At 44.1% G+C, this 19,238-nt stretch overlaps 1 protein-coding gene across 2 annotated transcripts in view; it reads left to right on the plus strand.

The window, feature by feature from the left end:
* The window catches only part of LTBP1 (latent transforming growth factor beta binding protein 1), a 365,237-nt gene that overhangs the window by 217,899 nt on the left and 128,100 nt on the right, over window positions 1-19,238 (plus strand). For both annotated transcript variants that reach the window (XM_044292462.1, XM_044292464.1), the window contains one exon: window positions 13,730-13,948. In XM_044292462.1, the coding sequence (XP_044148397.1) occupies window positions 13,730-13,948 (219 nt within the window). The remainder of the gene's footprint in view (window positions 1-13,729; window positions 13,949-19,238) is intronic.

The raw sequence follows: 19,238 nt of genomic DNA on the forward strand, positions 1-19,238 counted from the left end.
GGTGTTTATTCATTATTGTTAATATATACTCTGACGTAAATACATTTGTGAGTTTGAACTTGGGTAACTAATATCACGTCTGGATTTAAAGCTGGAAAGGAAAAGCACATGCCATCTTGTGATGCCTCTCATGGTCACCTACTACCACCTACTAAATGGTCATATTTGATTAAACTTTTTCGAAGATAGATTGATCCTTGTTTGGAATATGTCCACAAAATTAGGGATTTACAATAGGACATGTCAATAATTCAATATACAGGCGGTACATGAGTTAGAAAATGACTGTGAAACTTTGTTTGGTACATTTGGTGCAATCTAAGCCAGCATGAACTCTTAAAATTAAATAACATTAATGTCTATGTAAATGTGTCAGTCTGGTTCTCTGTCACGGCTGAGGATGGGGGAAACCCTCAGCCGTGCGATGGTGGAAGATGGTCGCTGCTCGACCAGGACAACAGGATTAGGGAGCAGGTCACCTCCTATCGCGTCCCTAACCTGACCCAAACTCCTAGCTGCATGGACCGACCTTTAAGGTAGGAGGACCCATGCTCAGGAACCTCGGAGCCCTAACTCACCCTCCGACCGGTCCCTGGACTAGGAGTCAGGGTAAGACAACCTGTTCCTTCTGGATACGGAGGAACAGGAGTCTCACTGGCCAAGCTGCAAGGAAGGGAGAACAAGTACAACCTATGGCAATGGCAGGCACTTGCCACAAACATAAGACTCATCTGCCACAGACACAAAGCCTGGAACCCATATGGAAGTACTGACCACAGACAACAGGACTCAGCACACAACACACGGGAACCCAGGACCATAGGTGCAATAAACAAGCATAAAACCAAACACATCTTCTAGACACCAAACGACATTATATTTGCTATGACCAGAAGGACGGCCCCCACTGGCAGTTGGTAAGTAACCAGGAGGATGTCTCCAGCCAGCATGGCTGAAGCACCCTCCCTGGCTACTGCCTACAACTGAGGCTTTATAGGGCCAAGAGGCCACACCCAATGGTCAGACACACCCCGTGACTCACACACACAGAAAGGGAGTTAACCCTTCCAATACCACAGAAGGGAAAACACAACTTAAAGGGGAAGTGTCCAAAACCAGCACACACTGTGGCTGTGGCCGCCGGCAACGACATGGGTGGCACTCATGTCCTGGGAGTCAGCCCGAAGGCCGGGACACTGCCACCACATGTACACAACGACCAAACGTAGCCACGGGCAACCACAGTGAGGGGAAGATGTGAGTGCACACCACACATAACACAGAGTGCACACAGACATACCAAAGTGCATACAAAACGCGCACACAACTCCAAGGGAACCGCTAACAACATTATGCCTCCAGCTGCAGTTGACACTACAACCCAAACCGCGGGCAACTGTATGCGGCTCCCAAGGAGTCACGGCCATAAACATGGTCGTGACATTCTCATTCCCTTTTCTAAATTCTCATCCCCACTCATCCCTTGGTTGAACTTGTCTGTTTTTAACCATACTATAACTAGTAGCAGGCCCAGTAATGAATTTCCTACCCTGTAACCTATTTGCGTAGGAGTCCAGCTTGAGTGTTCATTCATATGACTGATTATTTTTTAATGATTATTTATCAAAGGGGTTGTCCTACCACATATATTGATGACCTATCGTCAGGATAGGTCATCAATATCTGATCGACGGGGGTCCGACACCACTGCTGATCAGCTGTTTAAAGAGGACCTTAGTCGTCTCAGAAGTGCAGTGTAATGACAAGTACGTGTATTCACTCCATTCACTTGAATGGAGTGAGTACTTATCATTACACTATTCCGCCTATCCACAGGAGATAACACATTGTGCGAGAGCCGCTTTATGGTCATTACACTGAGTACTGCGTCCTATTCAAACAGCTGGTCGGTGGGGGTGCTGAGATATTGATGACCTATCCTGACCATAGGTCTTCAGTGTATATTGCTGCACACCCCCTTTAATGTCGGTTTATGGTTGTCCAACCCACTAAGGTCCTCCACTATCCCGAGAATGAGAATGAGTCCCCTCTAGAGTTCCAGTGCATGTCGGCTCACTGCTCCATTCACATCTGTGAGGCTGACAAAGGTCTGTTTGTCATGTCCATAAAAATGAATGAACTGGTAGATCTGACCGCAGGGATTCCTATGTTCCTGTGGATAGTTGATAAATCTGTATTGTGTTTTAACACCATTAAAAGGAATGTGTGATCAGAAAATATCAGTTTTTTGGTTACTTTTTAATGATAAACATATTTTTTATCTGTGCTAAGATCTGAAATGCAGTTTTCACTCTGGCTGCTGAGCCTCTTAACAGGCAGACAATTCCTATTCCATAGAGATCACTTCTCAGCAGTCCTCTCATTAATTTTACAGACAAGGTTAAAATGACAGGTAAATGTACAGTACACCTATATATAGATAACACATTCACATTATGTGATTGACTGAAAATATTTGCCATAGAAATCAAAGAGTCATCTAGAGACCATAGGTTCCTACGGTCAGTGTGGCTGCTGTAAAGCACATGTGTGAGAACAATAGCTCAGGCAAGATGGCTGTGCCCATAATAATATACATAAAATGGAATAAGAACTCTACAATCAAAAATCTAATAAAAAGAAAAAAGAGAAAAAAGAATGAGTATTAGTATCTTGTTTTTTTTAGTAAAAAATTATAGGTGGTCATCAATATCTGATTGGCTGTTAGAAGAGGAGATGGCGCTCCATATGACACTGCACTTCATCTCAGAAGTGCAGTGTAAAGACAAGTACTTGCTCCATTCACTATGAGACGACTCATAGTGTAATGAGCAGGGTGCGACGCTCACAAAGAGCGCCTCCTCCTCTTCATACAGCTGATAGGCGGGGCTGCCGGGTGTCGGACCCCCTCTGATCGGATATTGATGATCTATCCTGACAATAGGTCATCAATATACACTACTCACAAAAAATTGGGGATACTTGGCTTTCATGTGAAATTTATGGAAAACGTAAAAAGTTCACGCTACAGTGATATTATATCATGAAAGTAGGGCATTTAAATAGACGTATGCAATGGTGATTTCATCTCAAACAATTTATTGAACCGAAAGCCGACAACAGTGGTGGGTATACATCGCAAAAAATGTCAATGTCTCTAAAACTTGTCATGCGGCCTTGACTATCAACTACAGCTTGACAACGACGTCTCATGCTTTTCACAAGTCGACTTATTGTCTCCTGAGGCATGGCAACCCACTGTTCTTGAAGATCAGCCATCAGGTTATTGAGGTTCTGGGGTACAGAGTCATGACACTCTACACCTTAACTCAGCTGATCCCATAGGTTTTCAGTGGGATTCAGATCTCAAAAAAGTGCAGGCCGCTCCATTTGAGGTACCTCAGTCTCCATAGCCTTTTCCTAATGATGTGACCTTGATGAGCTGGCGCATTGTCGCCCATGAAGATGAAATTAGGTATGTGTTGTTCATGCAGAGGCACAGTGACTAGATTAATGTTGTTATTCAAGTAGTATGGGCTTGTCACTGTACCATTTACAAAGTGTAGGGCAGTTCTGTATTGACTTGATATACCTGCCCACACTGTAACACTACCACCACCAAAGGCCCGTCTGGTGACAATAATGACTGATGCATAGTGCTCTCCTTGATGTCTCCAACATCGTTGGTGGCCATCATTTCTGCCTAGCGTGAATCGACTTTCATCAGTAAATAGAACTGAGGTCCACTGGTCCCTCGTCCAGAGTAGAAGCTCCCTGGCCCATGCACAATGATGACGCTTGTGCCTGATGGTGTGGTCAGGCATCCTTGCAGGTCGTCTAGCACTTAGACCATGCTGATGTAAATTATTTCGAATGGTCTGACATGACATTTGGATGCCTTTCGCCTCTCTTAAAGGGGTTCTGCAATTTGTTTAAACTGATGATCTATCCTCTGGATAGATCATCAGCATCTAATCGGCGGGGGTCTGACACCCGGGACCCCCGCCGATCAGCTGTTTAAGAAGGCAGCGGCGCTCCAGCAGCGCCACGGCCTTCTAACTGTTTACCGCAGGCCCAGTGATGTCACGACTAGTATCACTGGCCTGGGCGCAGCTAAGCTCTGTTCACTTAAATGAAGCTTAGCCCTGCCCAGGCCAGTTGATACTAGTCGTGACCTCACTGGGCCTGCGGTAAACATTGAGAAGGCCATGGCGCTCCTGGAGCACTGCTGCCTTCTCAAACAACTGATCAGCAGGGGTCCTGGGGGTCGGACCCCTGCCGATCAGATGCTGATGATAATCAATTTAAACAAACTGCAGAACCTCTTTACATGTGCCTGGAGTTGTGTGGCATTCATCATCCGGTTCCGCAGGGCATTGTTCACAATGAAGCGGTCATCAGTGTGGGATGTGACCAAAGGACGTCCATTTCTATGCCTTTCTGTGACTCTTCCAGACTCTCTGTATCTCTGTTGTAACCTGTTGATGACATTCTAAGCTCAGTGGCCACTTCTGTCTGAGAACATCCTGCTTCAAGCCTAGCAATGGCAGGGTACTGATGATAAATTGTCAGGTGTTGTCTTGTTCTCATGATGTCAAAATGTGAGCGGTATGATGAGGAGGACTGTTTAAATACCAATTCTAATTAAACCAAGAATTTTGCAAGTTGTGCAAAAAGCAATGAAACATTGAACAGTTGGACATTTGCATTTAGAAGTTTATAGAAGGTGACATTAAAGGGGTTGTCTCACGTCAGCATTTATTATATAGAGAAAGTTAATACAAGGCCCTTACTAATGTATTGGTATTATCCATATTGCTTAGTTTGCTAGCTGGATTCATTTTTCCATCACATTATATGCTGCTCGTTTCCAGTGTTACGTCCACCCTACAATCCATCAGCAGTGGCCGTGCTTGCACACTACAGGAAAAAGCACCAGCCTATGTGCGGTCCCATGGTCCTGGCCACCAGAGAAGCTTGCACTTTTTCCTATAGCGTGCAAAAACGGGTCCCTGATAGATAATGTATAATGTGATGGAAAAATGAATCCAACCAGCAAAGGAAGCAATCTGGATAATAACAATACATTAGTAAGTACCTTGTATTAACATTCTCTACATGATAAATGCCTCTTGCTGACGTGAAACAACCCTTTAAGTTCACCTTTAAAGGTTAACGTGCATTTTAGGTTCATTTTTGTGAGTATTGTATATGGCAGGGCAACCCCTTTAAATTATTGTACTATTTTGCTTCTGCAGAGTGTATGAGATGGAGAGAGCCTAGTATGCTACTCTAGTTTTCTGGGCTATATATGCATTGTCTGGAAGTTTCTCATTACACAGAGTGTCTAGTATGCCTAGTAAATGTGTAAATGTTTCTTGGAAAGATATTCAAATTAATTTCCCTAAGTCTGATGTAATATGTGCTAATTTTCACATATTTTTCCCAGAAATCAGAGGAGAGTTGACTGGCTTACGATACTGCTCATGCATACTCGGCACTCTCCATAAGGAGAAATAGTACCTCAACCAAGGCCTCTCAGGCAGCCAAGCAAATTTTGTTTGCTCATCTCTGTAAAAAGATAGTTGCCAAGGAAGAACTATGTTCCTAGTAGGAGATGCTCCATTAGCTCAGTTAGACACTCAGTTTTGGAAAGGAGACTCGCGTGTCTTTTTTTTCCCAGAGAAGCATTATATGGGGATGCAATCATAGCAATAGATAAAAAAAAGCTTGTTATAAAAAGCACTGACTGAACAGTTTGAAGCTACCACTATAGGAAAATCTTATTATGAAAAAGCACTGATTGAACAGTTTGAAGATACCAAAATCGTATTGGATAACAAAATATGCGAAAATTGATCTATGAAGGACTCATCTCAGGTTAATTTGCATATGTATCAAATCCATTTTTTTACACAATAAAAGCACACAGAGCTATGGGGACTGGATATTGCGGATGTGCTAGCGGCCATCTAGACACCCATGTCCTCAGCTCTATACACAAAATCCCAGTGACAGGTTCCCTTTAAGCACGGCAATAGATAAAAAATCTTATTATTAAAAAGCACTGATTGAAAAGTTTGAGGCTACCACTAGCGGGAAATCTTATTATGAAAAATCACTGATTGAACATTTTGAGACAACCATCAAAAACTTAGTTGATACACAACTCTCTCATTCGCCTGAAACAAATCACAAAAAAGTTGGGTTCATTAGAATCCTAACTTTTTGGGAAACTTGGGACAAATTCCGAGCCAGTAGAATCGATTTGCTCATCCTTTTCCTGGACATGTATTCATGGGAGGGGCACGCCCACATGAGAAAAGTCTGAAACTGGGTTCAGGTTGTACACAGAATAGATGATGATTGCCATCTGAAACGTAAAGTCTTTTTCTGGAGGACTACTTTTAATAAGAACACCCTTTTATACTGTTTTAATTTCTTTATCTTTACTTTACCTTTGCCAAGTACTGATAATGGCTATGAAAAATGTGTGTTTACTGAGAAAGCTTGGTAGAGACACCATGTGCGGTACATGTACATGTCTGTTTGTAACAGCTTATTTGTCTTGTGTTTGTTCTATTTTCTTATTTCATTTCACCTTGTCGGGTGACTCCCAAACTTTCCACTGTACTCATTTAGACTTAGGAGGAAATAAGCAGAAGCTAATGTCAGAATGTATGAATTCCATGGCAGCCTTGACATTTAAGGCCCTAACAGTATGATATGTGTTTTAGTCATGCTTCCATGCACACATTGCTTGGAATAAGAGGATACAGCATACATTATTACTGAGCATATGTATTCGGGAATAACTTCAGACGCTGAGTATAATGTTTTATGATGTGTGGGTATCATTCCACCATGTACAAGAGTTCTAACGATTCGCTTTCTCTTTTGTCACATATGACTAATAATTCATACGCTTGAGAGATGAGTGGAGTCTTGTGAGTGAATGAGCATGACATTCCTCTGGTTCATTCAGTCGTCATTTCAAAAGACATTACGGGTTAGTGACTTTGAAGAACAAATGTTAGAAAGTTATGCAGTTGTGGTTGAACGCAGAGTTTCCGGCTATGATGAGTATAATGTTTCACCTGTCTTAAACACAATCTTTAATTACTGTAACAAATAGAGTTGGACCAGTTTCAATTATCCTGATTTCCTCAAATTTTGCATATTTATCACAAAAATATTGAAATGTTCAAATAGAATTGAATAAAGTAAAATATAGTTAAATGCTCGTTTCATGTATTGTTGGAGTGACATTCTCCAGGATTTTGTAGAAATAGAAAACGTTAACTTGGCATACACAGTTACAGCAAACTTCAAAGCCATTGGAAAAGTTAACTTTTGCTGTAACTTTGTATTTAATGTGTTAACTGTCTAGTTAACACTTGCAACATCTGTATATTTCCCATATGAGAAACTAATTGCCCACTAAACCTTCTACCGTTTAGTGCTACTCTTAGCAGCAACATTTCCAACTAAACACTTGATAACTAGAGATCAGTCTTTCACAATATTCTTGAGGAATGTTGGGTTACTCTTTTTTTCAGAATACCTATAATTCACGCTGGATGGCTTTTGAGAATTAGCTGCCCATTTAAGGTTCTGACACAGCATCACAGTGAAGTCAAGTCAGGACATTGTCTAGGCTATTCCAAATTCTTGATATTGTTTCTTTGGAGTGATTCAGAAATGAAATTGCTTCTGTGCTTTTGATTATTCTTAAATGCTAGGTAGGGGAGAATAGGAGCTTTTGTGGAGCGCTACCTCCTGGGTACTTGCAAGAGCAGAACCTAGTAGAAGAAAACATCATACAAATCACGATAATAAAACTCCACAAAAGGTATGCTATGCTCTCCCTAACCCTTACTTAGTGCTGTCAACAGACTACCTTTAAGCCTTAGGGTGACGCTAGAGAGGTTCGTCCCCATTGCGGCCTGCTATTGGCTCAGATTAAACCGCCTATTGAAGTCCATAGGAGACTGTTGATGGAGTTTTGAATGTGGATTCAGCACCAAAAACGTCAGTTTTCTGCCGCTGAATTAGTGACAGATTTTACATGTATTTCATGTGAATACACCCTAACACTGGTGTGTGAACTATGCCTAGAAGCAGGGGCGTAGCTATAGGGGGTGCAGGGGTGGCAGTTGCTACTGGGCCCAGGAGCCTAAGGGGGTCCAAAGACCCTTGTGCTGTAAGACACCAGTATTATGGAAAGTACATGCTGGTCAAGTTACACCTGTGGCTGGAGGGAAGGGGTTAGGTCAAGAAGTTGGCATGGGGGGGGGGGACATTCAGTTTTTGCCTCAGGCATCAGGAAGTCTATGTGCTCCTCTGCCCCTGGCCACTGAGAGAAAGGGGCCCAAGCTGAGCTCTTGCACCAGGGCCCATGAGCCTTTAGCTATGCCCCTGCCTAGAAGGTCTCTAATTTAATATTGCTTGCCCACTAGTTTGTTTTATTTTACAAGTTGTAGAATGTTTTTATGTTGTTCTATAGTTTACATCCAGTTATTATTCTATAGCTTGCTAACTGACAAAGCCACCTTGCCACATGCAATGTCTGGCAACACTGAAATTGCAAAAAAACTAACCCTGTCTTAGCTATTATAGACCACAATCCAAGACGTGTTGGAATGTGAGTTGCCTGTGGCCTGGTTTCCGATTAGCTGTTTTGTTTTGTGTTTTTTTTACAGCCAAATTGCACCTCTAAAATAGTAGTACAACAACAAATAGCAGACAAGTCGCGCAAATGTTTTGGTTGACTTTTTTGAGACTTGCACCCACACAACACGTCTCCATGTAGCCCTAGCCTTAGGGGAGGCAGTGAATTTGATTTTCCTTTGCATGCCCTGCACTAATACTGTAGGAGATTCTGTATCTTAGGTAATTGTTTAAAGCCAAGGCCTGCCATTTACATGTTTACTATGTCTTATTTCTGCTTAAACGTACCCCTCTTTGCAGGTTCACATCTACACCCCCCTTTTGTCAGACCTGTCCTCTGCTCGCCAGGTATTGTTCTGCTTCATTTTCCTTTAACTCTGTGGTGTTTTCATTTCCTCTGTTGTCAGTCTGCAGTATAACATTTGCTAAACCAATATTCTACATTTTATGCATGCCACCGCTTAGACTGTGTTGCTTCTTACATAAATTCAAGAATAGCTTTTCCATCGTTTTCTTAGACACAAGTTCTTATTGGAGAGCGCTTTTTACAGATTCACTTTAAAAACCTGCTGGCTTAAACTGAAAACTGCCTTTTTAATCAAAAGTTACAGAAGCTTTTTCACTTAAACATAGTTTACAGGGAACCAAACCAGGCAAGCGCACAGGGTAAACTCCCCATGCTCCAATGAACAATGACACGTCTTTGTAACACCACTGATTGTAGTCGATCTATACACAAGCAAATAAATGTATGATATGTGGAGGTCACTCTAATGTCCAACTTCATAGCAAAATATTGTCTCCTTGACTCTAGTTCTCCAGACAGCGTGGACTTAATGGAGCAGTGCGCAGCTCCCTCTGTAAAAAGTGTTTTTCGGGACTAATAACGATTACCTATAGACCATCAATATTAGATTGGCACTTTCTTCTGCCCTGAGATTGGGGAACACTGGTACACAAATGCCAAGAATCTCTTGGAACTACTGTAGAAACAAAGTGGGAACAAAATGGCTGAAGGGAAAATCCACAAGAACAAAAGAATGTGAAGTGTAAATAGAGATAGGTAGTTTGAATGAGGGACCTGGGTTGATAGTAAGGGCGGTGTCACACACAGGCTTTTGGGACAGTTTGTAATGCAGTTTTTTAAACCAAAGCCAGAACTGGATCCATCAGAAAGGAGAAGTATTTTACAGGTGAAACTCAAAAAATTAGAATATCCTGCAAAGTTCATTTATTTCAGTAATGCAACTTAAAAGGTGAAACTAATATAAGAGATATTATTATTATTATTTATTATTTAAGCACCATTCATTCCATAGCGCTGTACATATGATAAGCGGTGCACATACATAACAGACAATTGCACTAATCATAAACAAGAAGAGTTACAAACTGGTACAGAAGGAGAGAGGGCCCTGCCCGTGAGGGCTTACAATCTACATAGATAGACTCTATACATGCAAAGCGAGATATTTCCAGCCTTTATTTGTTAGGCTACTTTCACACTAGCGTTCGGGGCTCCGTTTGAAGGCTCTCACAAGCGGCCCTGAACGGATCCGTACTGCCCTAATGCATTCTGAGTGGATGCGGATCCGCTCAGAATGCATCAGTCTGGCACCGTTTGTCCTCCGCTCCGCTTGCAGCATTCAGGTGTCCGCCTGGTCGTGCGAAGGGAAACGGATCCGTCCAGACTTACAATGTAAGTCAATGGGGACGGATCTGTTCGACGTTGACACAATATGGCTAAATTTCAAACGAATCCGTCCCCCATTGACTTTCAATGTAAAGTCTGGACGGATCCGTCTGAGCAACTTTCACACTTAGAATTTTTTCTAAATTATAATGCAGACGGATCCGTTCTGAACGGATCCCATCGTCTGCATTATAGGAGCGGATCCGTCTGTGCAGACACCAGACGGATCCGCTCTGAACGCAAGTGTTAAAGTAGCCTTAGAATTTGGATGATTATGGCTTACAGCTTATGAAACCCCAAAGTCACAATTTTGAGGTCCCCTTTGCTCAGGGGACATGGATTAATTAGCTGACTAGAGTGTGACACTTTGAGCCTAGAATATTGACCCTTTTCACAAAATTCTAATTTTAAGCTGCATTCATGCAATTCCTTTTAATTTGCATTACTGAAATAAATGGACTTTTGCACGATATTCAAATTTTTTGAGTTTCACCTGTATATTTCTCATTCTCTTCCAACCCCCTTCACTTTAAGGCTCAAAAAGGCTGCCACAAAAATCTGTATATGACATCAGCCTTAAGTCACACGACTAGTATATTATATCAGTATTTGTCAGCCAAAACCGGGAGTTGGTCCAAAACACAGAAGATGTACAAATGTTTCCATTGCATATTTTCTTTATAGGTTCCATCTCAGGTTTTGGCTTACAGATACTGATACTGCAGTTTTTGAAGCCAAAGTCAGGAGTTCATTCAGTATGAGAAGGCTGAGCCTCCTTTATCTGCCCGAGTTCTGTATACTGATTAGCCGCATTCAGTGGGACTGATCAGTGTGTGGCCACCCGGCACAAAATTTGCGCAAAATAGTGCAGGATACTTCATAATTATTTTTTTTTTAAGTATAATGAAAATTAAAGCATCCGTGTCTACCTCACATTAAAAAAAGCTGATCTGAGGCATATATACACACATTGGCATTGTTTCCGCTATGGGCAACATTTGTTGTAGAAATTTCTGCATTTGTCCGTATCATCAATATGGAGCTTGCAGAAATCCGTGTGCTCGCCACCAAAACAACCCCAGATAAATAGAAATGATTTTCACTTCACGTGATACATGGGTGTGACCGGTCTAGGCGGTCTATACAAAAACACCTGATCTATTTAAAAAATGTATATTCCCCAGTAATAGTTCATTATCAACACATGAAAACTTCCACTAATAAGGTCTGTTTCAAGAGCTGTTACATGAAGCCCTCAGTTACCCCTCCTATCTCCCCATAATTCCACTACTATTTTCCCCAAACTAATATCTAAACAGGTGGCCTTATGTGCCTCAAGCTTAGCACATGGATTCATTCAAGAACACAAGACAGAACTTATAAGGGAGTTTGATGAAAATAACCACAATGCTTGTATTTATACCAAAAAGGTGTAACAAAAGACATACAGTAATACAATGCAAAACAGTTTCTAAAAATAAAAGAAAGTAAACCAGAACCTTAACATTCATGTAGATGGGCATATGATCTGGGGCTGGGGCCGGCCGATACTGGGACATATTTTCACTTCCACTGAACCCCCAAGAAATGACCCCAAGCCCTATATCCATCTGACTCATCCTCTGTCACTGTTGGGGTCTGGGTCTAGCTTATTGGATTCTTGACTTTTATTTATGATGCCAGCCCTGTGGTATCTTGTTGCTGAGGTGTGACTAGCCAGAAGGCAACTTGAAAAGCCCTAGTTACTGGTGCTGGCGGCCTTAAAACGAATTGTATTGGGATTGAAGAGGAAATGACCAGAATGTTTTGGTCCTAAATGTTGAGACACTCTTCAGCCATTTTGCGCACATGCTGTTTTTTTTTTATTTCTTAGACTACTAAAATCATTTTAGCATTTTTTTCTCTGTGACTTATAGGGCTGTTTCAATATCTTTTGTTATAGAAATGTTTCTTTCTCTTTTGGGGTAATTTGTACATTAGCCCCTGGAAGAGCTGATCAGGGTCTCCTAAGACCCTGCAGCTCTGCTATCATGGGAGAGAGCGGGCAATCACATGGGTCTGGTCTGATAGAGGCACCGATATTCCACTGCCTCTATTCTCTGCTCAGCACCCACAGAGCACTAGGAATGCTGGACGAGTGCTTATAAACTGATTGTCTCGTCTCCTTTGGAGCCAACCTGGAGAAATAATTCCTGGATCTTTAAACCTGTGACTTAAATTTACAATGGTGTGCCGGGTTAAAGCCCAACATCATGTGCCATTAAGTTGCCAGTGTGTTGCTGTCTTTTTTGTGTGACTGGTTAGGATAGGATTTATTTAATTGGTTGCTTTGGAGAACTGCTCCGCTTGCTGTCTGCACTAGTTATTGCACATAAGACCCTGATTATTTTCATTTTTCATCCATACAATAAAATAATCACCCAGTAGTCACCAAAACACCAGCTTTATTTCCTCTTTCTTTGATTTCCCTCACGTAACAATGTGAATCAGAGATCTGCTAGTTCAGCTAGTTCTTCTGTCTGTACCTGGGCAGATGGAAAACATAGATGAACTACACATCTTCTGTGCCAAACTCCCAATTTTTTTAATGCAGTTTTTGAAGCTAAAACTTGGAGTTTCTAAAATAAGAGGGTGAGATATTATCAGTCCTCTAGGCCACTTTCACATTATGTGTTCAGGCTGGGTAACTCATCCATATAATGGCCACATATCCTGGACTCTGCTCCTCTGACCTTAACTCACAGCATCATAGAGATTTATAATTCTGTTGGTTCCCGCCTGATTGCAGGTCTGTGGTTCAGTACAGTAGACCTGCAGTCAGGCAAGAACTGACAGCATCATAAATCATTATGATACTGTGGGATCAGGTCATAGGAGTGTTCTGGCCAGGAAATGGAGTGTGTTTCTTGGACCATACACGCTTGTGTGAGAGGGGACTTATACCTTCTCTCCTCTTATGATCCACACCTGGTTTTGGCGTCACAGACTACATCAGAAAACCTGATATTATATCCATATTATCCTGGAAAGAAAGGTTTAGTTGCAATATTGAAAGCAACAGAAACCTTCTTACAACAAGTGGAGGGAGATGTGGAAAAAAACTGTGCAGAGGACTGTGCCAATGCATTGCCCCGGACCTCTGCTCCAATTTCATTTGCACCAGATGCAGTAGAATACATCCCTTCTTGTTTTGACTAATATTATTAGCTGTTTTCTAGTATAGTATTTCTGCTTTGTATCATTTTGTAACATTTATATTGCATCTAAATTAGGAATATAAAGTGTGCTTTGAATAGTTAGAATGATTAAATGTAATATTTATAATGTACATTCTCAAAATGTGATAATATTGCGTTTATTTTTTAGTGATTTGTCATCTTCCTTGTATGAATGGAGGCCAATGTACGGCTCGAGACAAATGTCAGTGCCCACCCAATTTTACTGGCAAGCTCTGCCATATACCTGTGCAGAATGGAAATGGGCAAAAACAGTACCAGCAGAATTCAATAAAATCATCAGGGTCTCATGTAATCCATTCTACCCACACTTTACCACTCACCCTAACAGGACAACAAGGAATTAAAGGTAAGTGAGGCTTCTGCTTATTAGAAAGTGGCAGGATATGTGCACATGCAATGTACAAACTGTAAGGGTTGCTGTAACAACCCATCTAAAAAACTGCACCTAAATCCACAGTAAAATTGACATGGTTTACATACCAATTTTGCTGTTCATTTTGGGGTGGAACTATTCTTTGGCTAATAATCCTAATTTAGTAGGTGCCCTTTTTTCTGGCTAGGGGGAGATTTTGAGCAGGGTACCCCCTCTATGATATCCGTATCCCATAATTGGGCATGTGGATGGGGGTTTGCATTTGTGAGGAAAGCTTTTTAAAGGGGCCCCTCACACAGATTGTACATACCTTGCTTCCCGGCACACACATCTCTTTTGATGCAAAAATGGCCCCCGCAGCATCCTCCCGACGGGGGTGACGCTAGGGAGACTTGTTTCCGTTGTGGCCTGCCATTGGCTGACACCCCTCCCCTCCTTTCAACGCCGGATGTTTTCATCCGTGCAAAGAGGAGATGCTGCGGCGGCCGTGCCGGCATCAGAAGCGACACAGGTGTCGGGGAGCAAGGTAAGTACAATATGTGTGGGGGGCCTGGGCTTATGGGGGGCATTATAGGTCTTGGATAACCCTTTTAAATACCGTCAGTTTTATGAAGGCTTCAGGAAATGCATTTTATGCCACTGTTTGTTTTGCCCCGGAACACACATCTTTGGTAGAATCACTTCTTGTTTATTTGGGCATAATGCATTTTGGTCTGCCCATAGCTGTTTTCAACTGCATGATGCATTTTAGTTGCCCGCAGCCTATTTTAACTGCATGATGCAGTTAATAGCGGCTGCTAGCGGGCCAAAACGCGTCCTGTTAAACTTGCTATATGCCTATGTAACGGTCAGCAGAGGAAGAGACCGTAGAGCAGGACTCAAGTACAGTGCAGCAGACAAGGAGGCTGAAGTAGAAACCGGCTTTATTAAAGGAGAACTCTAACTGCCGGAGAAGCAGATTTACAATATGAACAGCTTGAGAATTCACAACAAAGATAATGGAAATTTGCATAAAGAACACAAATGAATCACAAACACAAGTACAGACAATAGCAGGCTACTCTCTTCTAGGTAGTCCTATCTGTCCCCGCTACCCGGGGTGCACCTCTACGGTGCACTAAACTAAATCCTATTCCACTATGCCCTAGCTCCGGTTAGCATCAGTGCACTCACAGTTCGGTGTCCGGCACATGCAGGCAGATACAGTCTGGGTCCCGATCTGGTTGGCTCAGCTCTGGCCTCTCTTTGTAGTCTCTGTAACTCTGGTTAGAGATAATCAGCAGCTCTGGACGTGTAATCAGGCAGGGCCTGGAATTCACTCACAGTTCCTCTTGTAAGTGCCTCACACTACAGCAGTCTCTCTTCTACACCAGGACACATCAGGTCAGTCAGAGAGCAAACACACTCTAATGTCCCAGATACCATGTCACAGCAGGTTGGCAGGGAGAAATCACTCTAATCTTCCCTGTGGATCTCCCTCTCAGTGCACAGCGTCCTTCTTCCTGTGTACTCAGACACCTGCACCCCAGGCTCTCTGCTCAGCCCGGGAAAAACACTTAACTCCTTGTCCTCTGGAAACAACTCCTCTCACTGTCCTACTCAGCCACAGTGGCCTCTGGTGGCTGGAGGGAAACATGACAGTCTGCTATATATATATGTGTTGGAAATGTTGCTGGATGATCAGGGCTGCCTCTTACATGCCTCCCCACTTAAAGGTGGCCGTCCTCGGCCTTGCTATATAGTCCATAGAAATAATGGTTAATGTAACTTTTTATACAGCAGTACAACATTGTCCACAATACATACAGGTGGACCAAATGAACTCATCAGCAGCGTACCTGTTTGGTGGAACCCCTGCAGTAAGCCTACTGGATCTCCGGAGGTCCTGGCTATCTGTTACGACCTGACTCTCTCCACTAGGAACTGCCAGTCTGGATTCATCCACCACAATAGGAGGTTCGGGTGTGTCCGAGGGACCCTCTCCATTACGGGCCGGCAATGGTTCTGTGACAGTGCCTTCATCACCTGTAACCTTGGAGGCTCCTTCAGTGTTGGGAGCAGTCCACCAGTCTTCACCATAATCTCCATCAGAGATAACAAGTTCTGAGTATGGGGCAGGAGGAGGTGTCCTCTGAACAGGTGCGGGATCTTTGGACCGGCATGGCCGTAACATATTCCTATGTAGAGTCCGTGAAGCAAATTCCTCATTCTCAACCTGCACTTCGTAGACCGGACCATTAGGGTACACTCTCTTGATCACTTTATACGGCTGTACTTCCCAACGCTCACTCAACTTGCCTCTGGGACGTTTCTCTCGTACCAGTACCCGATCCCCAGGCTGCAATGGAACCTCCTGAACTGGAGGACGGTCTGTATGAGCTCTCTCCTGTAACCGCTGACCTGCCAACTGGCGAATGGTCTGGAGACGCCGACGGTGTTCTTTCACCCATGAGGTGGTTGATCGCTCTATTAGGTCTTCTGGCTGTTCTAGGTTTAATTCCACGATCTCTCGACCAGCCCTACCGAACAGTAACATGTATGGGGTGTAACCGGTGGTGGTGTGGACACGATTATTGTAAGCCCAGACTAATTCTGGCAGGTAGTCAGGCCAGTGTGCCCTCTTGTCTTCCTCTAGTGTCCTCAGCATTTGCAGCAATGTGCGGTTAAAGCGCTCACAGGCTCCGTTTCCTTGGGGATGATAAGGAGTTGTCCTGGATTTTTCAATGCCGTACAGTCGATGTAGCTCTTCCATCACTTTTCCTTGAAAGCACGCCCCTTGATCTGAATGGATCCGCTTTGGACACCCATAGACCCGAATGAAGTCTTGACAAATGGCTCGTGCCGCGGACTCGGCCGTCTGGTCCCGAGTTGGGGTGACTACTGCAAACTTGGAGAAGTGGTCGATCATGACCAGGCAATACTGTGGACCTCTTGACGATTGTCCCACAAGAAGATAGTCTATCATCAACACTTCCAGCGGTTCTGTGGTCTGGATGGACTGTAGGGGTGCTCTCTGTTCTGTACTCTTCGTGAGTTCACACACTCGACACTGTCGGCAAACTTCTTCAACTGTGGCCTCCAGTCGCGGACAATACACATAACGCTGCAGCCACTGGTATGTCTTGACTGGCCCGAAGTGAGCTCCAAACTCATGAGCCTCTTTGGCTATCTCCCGTGCCATTCTTCTGGGTATCACTACCTGCCACCTCGCCTCTAGGTCAGCAGGCTGTTGCCACTTGCGGAACAAAACAGCTCCATGCACTTCCAGTCTGTCCCATTGATGTAGAACGGACTTCATCTCGGCATCCAGATCAGTCCTTTCTTCTTTGTTGGGTTTCCTGCACTGGGTTACCCAGCTTTTCATTTGCTGCAGTCCAATGTCTTCATCTTGCAATCTGCCCCATTCTTCATTAGTTCTCCCCAATGCTTTGGGTAGCTTATGGGCCTCCCCACTTGTCTGGGCCGCGACTGTTGGGGGAGCGAACTTGCGGAAGTCAGGAGTTTCATCTTCTTCCTTTTGTTCATCCATATCCCCTACTGGAGTTTCAAAAGTAACCCTTGAGAGACCATCAGCATTAGTGTTCTCTGTAGCGGAGCGGTAGCGAATTGAGAAGTCATACTTTGCGAGGCGAGCCGCCCAGCGTTGCTCCAGGGCTCCCAACTTGGCAGTACCCAGATGGGCCAGGGGATTGTTATCCGTCCGTACGAAGATCTTCGCTCCTGTCAGATATCCTGCAAATTTCTCCGTCATAGCCCACACCAGGGCAAGGAGTTCCAGCCGGAAGGAACTGTAGTTATGGGGGTTTCGCTCCGTATCTCGCAAGGATCTACTGGCATAAGCGATCACTCTCTCATGTCCATCTTGTACCTGCGACAGGACTGCCCCAAGTCCGTAGAGGCTGCCATCAGTAGCTAAGATGAATGGTTTATCAAAATCGGCATAAGCCAAGATGGGGGCCGATGTCAGGGCTTCTTTCAGGGCCTGGAAGGCCTCTTCCTGTTTCTGTCCCCAGGGGATACTTTGGCCCTTGGGTTGCCCAGCTGTTCCTCTCAACAACTCATTCAGAGGGCCCGCTATTTTTGCGTAGTCTTTGATGAACCGCCGGTAGTACCCAGTCAGTCCCAGGAAGGCCTTCAACTCACGCAGTGTTCTCGGCACTATCCATTGTCGTATTGCAGCCACTTTGTCTTGGGACGGTAGCACTCCGTCTTGGGACACCCTATGGCCCAGGTACTCGATCTCCCTCTTGAAGAGATGACACTTCTTTGGCTTTACCTTCAGGCCATGGGATCGCAGTCGCTCGAGTACCTGCCCTAGCCGATTCAAGTGTTCTTGAAAAGTAGCAGAGTATACGATGATATCGTCTAGGTATATCAGAGTGGCTTCAAAATTCAGGTCTCCCAGGCATCTCTCCATCAGCCGCTGGAAGGTTCCAGGGGCATTAGTCAGTCCGAATGGCATCCTGTTGAATTCAAATAACCCCATGGGGAGTATGAATGCTGTCTTTGCCTTGTCCTGCTCAGCCACTGGTACTTGCCAGTACCCACTTGCTAGATCCAGGGTGGAGAAGTATTTGGCTCGTCCTAGAGCCGTCAGAGACTCCTCGATGCGTGGCAGAGGATATGAGTCTCGCGCAGTGCAAGCATTCAACCGCCGGTAATCCACACAAAATCGAATAGTGCCGTCCTTCTTCTTGACAAGCACCACTGGGGCTGCCCAAGGGCTCTGGCTTCCCCGCACCACTCCGGAATCTATCATCTGTTTCAATAGAGTCTTCACTTCCTGGTACAACTTGGGCGGAATCTGTCGATATCTCTCCCGAATTGGTGGAGTGTCCCCCGTCGGTATATCATGTGTGATAGCATTCGTGCAGCCAAAGTCATCGGCGTGGCGGGCAAACGCAGCCTGATTCTCCCACAGCATGGTTTCAACTGCTCGCTGTTGGTCTAAACTGAGAGCCTTAACATCTATCTCCATTTGATCCAAGATGGTTCCCCCATTCCATTCTGGGGTCGGCGCCTCTTCTGCACTGGCAGTAACTGCCAGGGTCCAACCAGCATCCCCTACCGGAGCTAGAGTCACTTCTCTCTGACTCAGGATTTCTCCCTGATGTAGGTACACACGAGCCAGTTCCACCCCTGGCATCAAGGGAACTTCTAGATATCCCACATTCACAGCTCTTATGGGTACTCGTCCATTCTGGACCACTCCCAGTGTCCGGGCCACCAGGACGTCCTGACCCAGCTCTCCTAAGCCTGTTGG

This window comes from Bufo gargarizans, chromosome 4 (genome assembly GCF_014858855.1).
Source record: "Bufo gargarizans isolate SCDJY-AF-19 chromosome 4, ASM1485885v1, whole genome shotgun sequence".
Classification (NCBI taxonomy): Eukaryota; Metazoa; Chordata; class Amphibia; order Anura; family Bufonidae; genus Bufo; species Bufo gargarizans.